Below are 8,848 nucleotides of genomic sequence, written 5' to 3'. Positions count from 1 at the left end.
CAAACAGTCATGGAGGGCCGGCTGCCATAACACGTATCCCAGTTGGCTCGGCTTTTCATACGACTAAGAAAATACCACTGCCGCATCTATTGTTAACCCATCGGTGGTAGAAGTTTTAACTGTCGATTTCCTTCCTCAGGAGGCCTCGCTATCAGTCTAACTGGCGGTGGAAGTATAACACCGTCACTTCTATCGTTAAGACAGTGAAAGTGGCGATAGTGAAATATCAATCTGTAGTAGTGCATCAATGAAATCTAAACACGACTTCCAAGATTCACATATAAATTCACATAATATCTTTCGCTTTTTTGGTTTTATCTCCAAAGTGGTCTTGCTGGAACTTTGTTCCCTTATCTAAAAAAAGTCTCTGAAGTGGCCTTATCTTGGTGGAGGTCCAGTTGGCACAAAACTTGTCGCATAGACCTTGTTGTTGATGTCATCCCTTAGAATATCTGGCACCCGGTAGATGCATGTTTCAATTTTCAACTGAGATGAAGCCAATGCCTTAACCTAGGAGGGTGGAGGAGGGGCATGCCCCCTCTAGACTACAAAATCACACAAAACACAATTAGAATAAAATATTTTGATTCATCTAAAATCACACTAGCCCATGATAAACGTCTACCCTGAGCCAAGGTTTGGGGGACTTAAAAGGTCCTAATATGGCTAGAGGGGGGTGAATAGCCTATTTAAAATTCTACAAACCAACTAGAGCAATTTGATTAGTATGACAAATAGCGAAAAGCAAACTTGCTCTAGCTCTACAAGGGTTGCAAGGCACCTATCCAACAATTCTAGTTACTATGATCACTAGACACACAATTTACTAAGTCACTACTAACTAAGAGCTCTCACACTTGCTACACTAAAGAGCTCCACTAGATGAACTTAAGCTACAAAGCAAGCTCTCAATTCTAGCTACACTAAAGAGCTTACTACAACTAGTTTGCGGGTATGTAAATGAGTAAGTAAAGTGATTATACCGCCACGTAGAGGAGTGAACCAATCATAAGATGAATACTAACTCAATTACCGGGAGAATACCAAAGGGCAAGAGACAACCAATTTTCTCCCGAGGTTCACGTGCTTGCCAACACGCTACGTCCCCGTTGTGTCGACCAACACTTGGTGGTTCAGCGGCTAAGAGGTGTTGCACAAACCTCGTCCACATAATTGGACACCGCAAGAACCTACCCACAAGTGAGGTAACTCAATGACACAAGCAATCCACTAGGGTTACCTTTCGGCGCTCCGCCGGGGAAGGTACAAGTCCCCTCACAATCACCGGGAGATGGCCACGAACAATCACCAACTTATGCCAATCCTCCTCCGCTGCATCAAGCCGTCTAGGTGGTGGCAACCACCAAGAGCAACAAGCGAATCTGGCAGCAAAACACGAACACCAAGTGCCTCTAGATGCAATCACTCAAGCAATGCACTTGGATTCTCTCCCAATCTCACAAAGATGATGAATCAATGATGGAGATGAGTGGGAGGACTTTGGCTAAGCTCACAAGGTTGCTATGTCAATGTAAATGGCCAATAGAGTGAGCTTAAGCCGGCCATGGGGCTTAAATAGAGAGCCCCCATGAAAAGAGCCGTTGGCTCTATGTTCCCTGAAAAATTGGGGCGACCAGACGTAGGACCCCAGCGTCTGGTCGCGCGATGAACGCCACGTGGCCCCTGCTTCAAAAGCTGGTCGCCCGATCTCAACGGTCATCAGTACATTTAAGTTGTGACCGGACGCGTTGCTCAAAGTGACCGGGCACAGGACCCCAGCGTCCGATCATTTCCAGTAAGGTTCCACTCGCGATCGGACGCATCCGGTCAAGCCCAATCGGACTTAGCCAGTGTCCGGTCACTCACCGTCTTCTCTGTGCGCCGCCACATCAGCATGACCGAACGCTGAACAGTGTTCAGCCAGAGTCCGATCGCCTACGTCCAGTCAAAAGACCGAGGGCAGCCTTCACTGTGCGCCACTGACCGGATGCAGGACCCTAGCGTCCGGTCACTACGTGACCAGCATCCAGTGCACTCTGTGAAACCCTGTCTTTTCTGTACAGGGCGCCGGTGGCACCGTCGGACTGTCCACACTCTACGGGCGAACACTCCACCGGTGAAGTTATGAACCCTTGCTCCCAAGTGCTAAACACAATGTGTATCACCTTTGTGCATGTGTGTTAGCATATTTTCACAAATATTTTCAAGGGTGTTAGCACTCCTCTAGATTCTAAATGCATGTGCAATGAGTTAGAGCATCTAGTGGCACTTTGATAACCGCATTTCGATACGAGTTTCATGCCAATTCCTTGTTGATATAAATGACTCTGGTAATCACGCCAATTCCTCGTGAAGGTGAGGTAGACAGGGATTTAATTGGAAAAGAGAGAGAGGCAGGAGAAAACCATGGGTGGTAGAAGACAAAAGAGGAGAAGATAGCCAATACACAAAGATTGGTTGGGAGAAAGAAAAGCGATGACATATGACCAGACAACACATCATTTCATTATTTATATATGGCCTATTCGTGCGTCCGCCACTCCGCGTGTGTGAGAGAAAGAAAGAGTACATGGTGGAAAGCGCTGAGTTGTAACCACAAAACATCTTGCATACATGTATGCATAGGTTGGTATTAACGTTTAACTTGTTTGGATTGCTAAATATGTCAAGCTTTACCTTAACCAAAATTATAAGATTGGCACGAGAAGCTTTAGTTGAGATGGTGGGTCGAGCGCTAGAAGAAACAATATGACAAGCTAAACATAGGAGCTTAGAAGCCATTTTGTGCTATATGATACTGTCGGAGGTATCGACTCCGACAATGAAGATCAGCGTATCATGCACACCGAAGGGTAGCACATGGGACATAGATTTATACTGGTTCAGGTACGAAGTACCCTAAGTTAGATGAGAGTAGATATCTTTATCTCACATGCTCGAGTTTACAGGGACGTTGATGGCTAATTGCCTGGATGGTCTTGGCATACCGATAGGGGGCTCCTCACCCCTCCTTATATAATCTAGGCGATGGGGTTATAGATAGAGTCCCGGTCGGTTTACACATTAGTTTTTTAGTTTGTTACAAGAAAAATCTACTAGATAGAGTTGGTTTCTAAGTAGGTCTTGGTATGCATTGCCTTCCAAGTAGATGAGGTACTATATCTGGTTTGGGCTTCTTGTGTAGCCTATTTGGTATACCCCGTCTCATTTGGGTTGTTGTCCATGCGGTGGGATAGCCTAGGTACATATCACCAATAGATATTCTTTTCGTTCTATTTTGAATTTTCTAGATATTGCTATTGCTCTAACTATGTATCTAAACATAGTATATCTACGTACATAACAAAAGTTATATATTTAAAAACGACAAAACGTCTTATAATTTAGAATTGAGGGATTTTTTTCTTAAGTGTTTGTTTGATACACATGTCTATTTAGTCCCCGTTTAGCACAACTCCGGTTCATCGGTGAAGGTGTTTTTTTTTTTGGGAAAACAGTTTCATGAGCATTTTTTTTGAAGCTGAGCTGTTTTTAAAAAAAATTATTTGACAAAATAGCTTCACCAACAACTTCATGCATGGCCAAGAGAACGAAACGAGGGAGAGAACTATGGAAAACTACCTTTTCAGTTTCACCTCCCGTCATTCCTCTCTGAGAGCATAAACAATGAGCTTTACCACATAAGTTGTTTTGAAAAAAAAAAGATGTTTGGAAAAAAAATAGTTCACAACAGCCCAGTAAAACTGTGTCAAACAAGCCCTTACTAGCTGGGACTAAAAATTAGTCTAAATTAGCTGTATTTGCCTAGCTAGTTGGCTAACAATTAACTAAAGACTAGCTAGAGACAACTAGCTCATAGGTTAGCCCTCCTGATTGATAACCTACGACTAATACTCGGTCTGTTCGCTGGTTGGTTTCTGGGCTGGTTTGGGCTGGCTGGTGCTGGTTTATTATGAGAGGAAAACACTGTTGGCTGACTGGTTTGGGCTGGCTGAAACCAACCAGCGAACAGGTTAACTAACTAGTTTTCACCTAATTAACAATTAGCCCTCGCATCAAAGCGGACCACAGGATGATGGCTCTCACCTTATCATCGTCCCATTGCACTCTCTATTTCCATCAAAATTCCGAAAGGATGCTTATTTTGTCTTTTTCAATTTTTAATAAAAATACTCCTTTGAGCCACGTCGGTCCTGTCAGCATCAAATCTCCACACAGCCACCGACACTTGGAGGTCCAGTTCACTGCCAATCCGGACCCACATCTAACCGGTCCCGTCAACCAGCGAACCGGCGCAAATCAGCTTGTTTATTTGGCTGTGGCTTGTCGTAAACGATCGTAAATTTTTAATCGAAATAGTATTTTTCTCTCACACAAACTAATTAAAAATACTTCTTCACAAATCAGCAAGGATACAAATCAGCGAACCGAACAGGCCGAATATCTTGCCCACCCGCAGGCGCGGCGGCCCTCCCCCGCGTCCGGCTCCGGCCCTGCCCCCGCGCGCACCACTCGTGGGTCGAAGACGCGAGATGACTCCTGAGTCGGACCCGTGCACACACCCGGACAGCGCGGACACGGCGAGTGGCGACCCGTTCCTCGGTTCTCGCCGTCCGATTATAAATGCGCCCGCAAATCCCTCCAGTCCCCTCCTCCTCCCACTCTCTCTCGCGGCGCCTCCTCCCGCCCCCGTCCCCAAATCTGCGCAAGGCCTCCCCTCGCGGCGATCGATATGGTTGGGAGCGTGGGCAACGGGCTGGCGGATCTGGGCGCAGGGGCCGTCTCCATGAACGGGGTGGGGAAGGCGCTGCATCCTGCCGAGGCGGCGGCGGCGGCGGAGACGCTCCCGATGGAGCTGGAGCCGCCGGAGGCCTTAGTTGCCGCGGCGGTGGAGGCGGAGGCGAAGCGGGAGGAGGCTGCCAACGGGAGGAGGGAGATCGTGATGGGGAGGAACGTGCACACCTCCTGCTTCGCCGTGAAGGAGCCCGACGCGGACGACGAGGAAACCGGCGAGCGGGAGGCGACCATGGCCAGCGTCCTCGCGCTCTACCGCCGCTCGCTCGTCGAACGCACCAAGCACCACCTCGGTACGTTGCGCCTTGGACGCTCACGCTCCGGCTCCGTCGATTTCGCTTTCCTCCTCTTGCGCCTCGATCTGGTCCGTGGTGGCCTGATCTCGTGACACGCCAGTGCGCCGGACGATTTAGCCGCTTGTAGGTTGCGGCATTCTTAGTGTCGGCTTGTGCCTTGGTATTTTTGGTATTCTACTGGGCCAGAATGCCGTGTTCGTTTCCTTCGTCTTGCATAAATACACTCCCCGGGAGCTGGGGATACATGATGCCGTTTTATATATTAGTATATGCAGCAGTTTTATGCGCCTATGTCATTTTCAGTGCAAATCTGAATGAACTTCACTTTTGTTTTGATAAATGTTATCAGTTGCAATCTGTACCTAGATCGAGTACGGCTCTATACAGGCTCCCGCACACCTGTCGGCCGCCCATGGGCCCATATGTGCCCGGAACCGCAAACCCCGCAAAACGAGCTTCTCTGGCTCCGCCTCTCTCACCCTCCGCCTCTCTGTTAGAGAGGAAACGAGGAGAGAAAAAAATGGCTCTGGTGAATCCTGTTGCCCATGGGTGGCCGACAGGTGCGCAGAAGAGGACCTAAGTGTTAGGCTTTGATGGCCAACTCTGAAATACAGTCTTGTCTTAAATGCATCGTACCGAGCAAGCATGGAAGACATAACCACTGATAAAAAATTCCAGTCCACTGAATCATGTGCGTGCTGTTTGTCTTTCGTGCCAACAGCATGCTTCAATCCTCTCCTCGTCAGCTTAAATACATATATTATTGGATTCTAATCAACACAGTAGATCTTATATATGTGGACAGAATTTTCCTCAAATTTATCTCCATCTACACCACGTGTGTTTTGCTGCAATTGTGGGATGGATGTCTGATTATATAATAAAAGATTCCAGCCTTTACTTTGTTTTAAAAGAAAATATTAATAGTGTTGGCATAAGCATAGATCCATATCTCCCAAGCAGCTGAGATTCCTTTTGTTCCAAAACTTTTTTTTAGAAAGAACTATTTTTGCCAAAAAAATGAAATGTTTCTGAAGTTTCACTTGCTCTATCTTTCTAAATTCATCCTGCAACTCTAATGAAACTTTACGTTGTAGTGCAAGCACTGAATTGTAATGGAAATGCTAGAAAGTTATCCGCTTGTGTTAGTATAATTGGTTTAAAAAAGAACTAAGCTTTTGGACATAAAAAAATAGAAAATAGAGATAGAAATGCCCTGTTCTAGTCAAGGTTTTTTTTTTAATCCAAGTCTAGTTCTTTACCATAACATAACTCTTTTATTCTATCCGACTATTCTTAGTTTCTTATTACTCCTTCCAATTAGTCTTTGTATACTTATCACATGCATTTATCAGTGCCTCTGCAGTCTTTAGTTTTAGCATATATACTATATATGTAGTCTCAAAAATACTTTCCATAATATTATGGTTTTACTTGGCTAAATAATTTAGTGTTCAAAGATGCATACTTCAAACTGTGTTGTTGTTGGAAATGACACTTGCTTAACCAGATGGAGTAGTTAATAAAGAAGGCAGCATAAGCATAAATCTGTACTCTGGAGGCTAGTGGGACATGCCACAGTTATATGGATGTGCCTTTTGTATAATAGAACCAAAAACAAACAGCAATATAATTATGTTAGCTCATGGCGTCTATTGGTTTCATGAAGGTTACCCATACAATCTGGACTTCGATTATGGTGCACTGGCCCAGCTGCAGCACTTCTCCATTAACAACCTTGGCGACCCCTTCATCGAGAGCAACTACGGTGTCCACTCCAGGCAGTTTGAGGTTGGAGTGTTAGATTGGTTCGCTCGCCTCTGGGAGTTAGAAAAGGATGAGTACTGGGGATATATTACTAACTGTGGTACAGAAGGAAATCTGCATGGGATTCTTGTTGGGTAATACTTGAGAAGTCCTTGCTACTTTCACTGCTTATGTGAAATGTCACTTATGCTCTTAATCTTCTTTATAAACTGTTTTACAGGAGGGAGGTGTTTCCTGATGGAATATTGTATGCTTCTCGCGAGTCCCATTATTCAGTATTCAAAGCAGCAAGAATGTACAGAATGGATTGTGTCAAAGTTGACACCCTTATGTCTGGGGAAATAGATTGTGCTGATTTCCAGAGAAAGTTATTGCAGAACCGAGACAAACCTGCCATCATTAATGTTAACATTGGTGAGTTTTAACTCCCAGACTAATGCCTTGCTTTGACATGTGTTCTGCTTCTAAACAAAATTGCTGTGCAGGAACAACTGTGAAGGGGGCAGTTGATGATCTAGACTTGGTTATCAAAACCCTCGAGGAAAATGGCTTTAAAGATCGGTTTTATATTCATTGTGATGGTGCCCTTTTTGGATTGATGATACCATTTGTTAAAAAGGTGATCTTTTGATTTTCCATGCTGTATGTACTAATTACATTAAGCTGTGCTAGTTACACATCTACTTTGATAGCTTATTTTTCTGATATATGTATATGTATCTTCATTAGGCACCTCAAGTCACATTTAAAAAGCCTATTGGGAGTGTCAGCGTCTCTGGGCACAAGTTTGTTGGATGCCCCATGCCATGTGGTGTCCAGATAACAAGATTGGAGCACATAAATGCCCTTTCTAGCAATGTGGAGTATCTGGCTTCAAGGGATGCAACAATCATGGGAAGCAGGAATGGCCATGCTCCTATCTTCCTCTGGTACACCCTCAACAGGAAGGGCTACAGAGGCTTTCAGAAAGAAGTCCAAAAGTGCTTGAGAAACGCACACTACCTAAAAGATCGCCTCAAGGAGGCAGGAGTCGGAGCAATGCTTAACGAGCTCAGCAGCACAGTTGTATTTGAAAGGCCGAAGGATGGAGAATTTGTTCGAAGGTGGCAGCTCGCTTGTGAAGGCAATATAGCTCACGTTGTGGTGATGCCCAGTGTCAACATTGACAAGCTAGACTATTTCCTGAATGAATTAGCGGAGAAACGGGCGACTTGGTACCAGGATGGAATAAGTCAGCCCCCCTGCATTGCCAGAGACGTAGGCGTTGAGAACTGTCTCTGTGGCCTTCACAAGTAGTGTGAGCCTTCTGCAAGGGGGTTCCATTCGTGAGTTGAGTTAAAGTGTTATGTTGTACTGTATCCATGCGTTCTGTACGTGATAATGTGTTCTGCAGTGTAGCTTATTTGTTGCCATGAGAATAAAAGTTCTTCAATTAAATTGATGGATGGAAGTTGCATCACCGTTGGTTCATCTGTACTGTGCTCAAACAATTCACTTTGCTTTACCCCTCTGCCATGCTTCTGTTGTCTGTAGAACAAGAGGCAACTCTGCCAAGCTTCTGTTATCTGTAAAACAAGGGGCAACTGGGGCAGCATTAATCACTTATTGATGAGCACTTCAGATGCTGTTGCTGCAACGAAGTGGTAAAACTGAACAAACTGAAGCCCTATCCACCTTCCATAGCGATAATACTGGTCTTGTTCTAGTATAAAAAAAATACTGGTCTTGCTCTTCTTTCAGAAATGCATAGCAAGTGAGTTTGAACAAATTTAGCCGCTGACTGTCACCGAATATTGAGGTCTTATGCTTCTATCAATTGGACTAACGTTAGCAGGTACCAAAAAACAAGTCATTTTTTGTTTTCCCCTTTTCACAAATGTGCATAGCATCCGTGAGTCATTTTGTTTTCCACTTTTCACAAATGCAGATTCTAACAGTTGTTTTTTATAAGATAGTGTTTTTTTTATAAGCCAGAATCAGGTAGCTACAGA

General features: G+C 44.8%; 1 protein-coding gene across 1 annotated transcript; it reads left to right on the top strand.

Annotated features, from left to right (window-relative positions):
* The first annotated feature begins 4,646 nt into the window (after positions 1-4,646).
* Positions 4,647-8,316, top strand: LOC136467118 (serine decarboxylase 1-like). The gene is made up of 5 exons (XM_066465665.1): positions 4,647-5,087; positions 6,760-6,991; positions 7,078-7,271; positions 7,343-7,476; positions 7,587-8,316. Exons 1-5 carry the CDS (start codon positions 4,733-4,735, stop codon positions 8,151-8,153), a joined length of 1,482 nt encoding a protein of 493 aa, XP_066321762.1. The 5' UTR covers positions 4,647-4,732; the 3' UTR covers positions 8,154-8,316.
* Positions 8,317-8,848: the final 532 nt, after the last annotated feature.

This window comes from Miscanthus floridulus, chromosome 7 (genome assembly GCF_019320115.1).
Source record: "Miscanthus floridulus cultivar M001 chromosome 7, ASM1932011v1, whole genome shotgun sequence".
NCBI lineage: Eukaryota > Viridiplantae > Streptophyta > Magnoliopsida > Poales > Poaceae > Miscanthus > Miscanthus floridulus.
The sequence above is the reverse complement of the archived record's forward strand: the minus strand, read 5'-3'. Positions and strand labels throughout refer to the sequence as shown.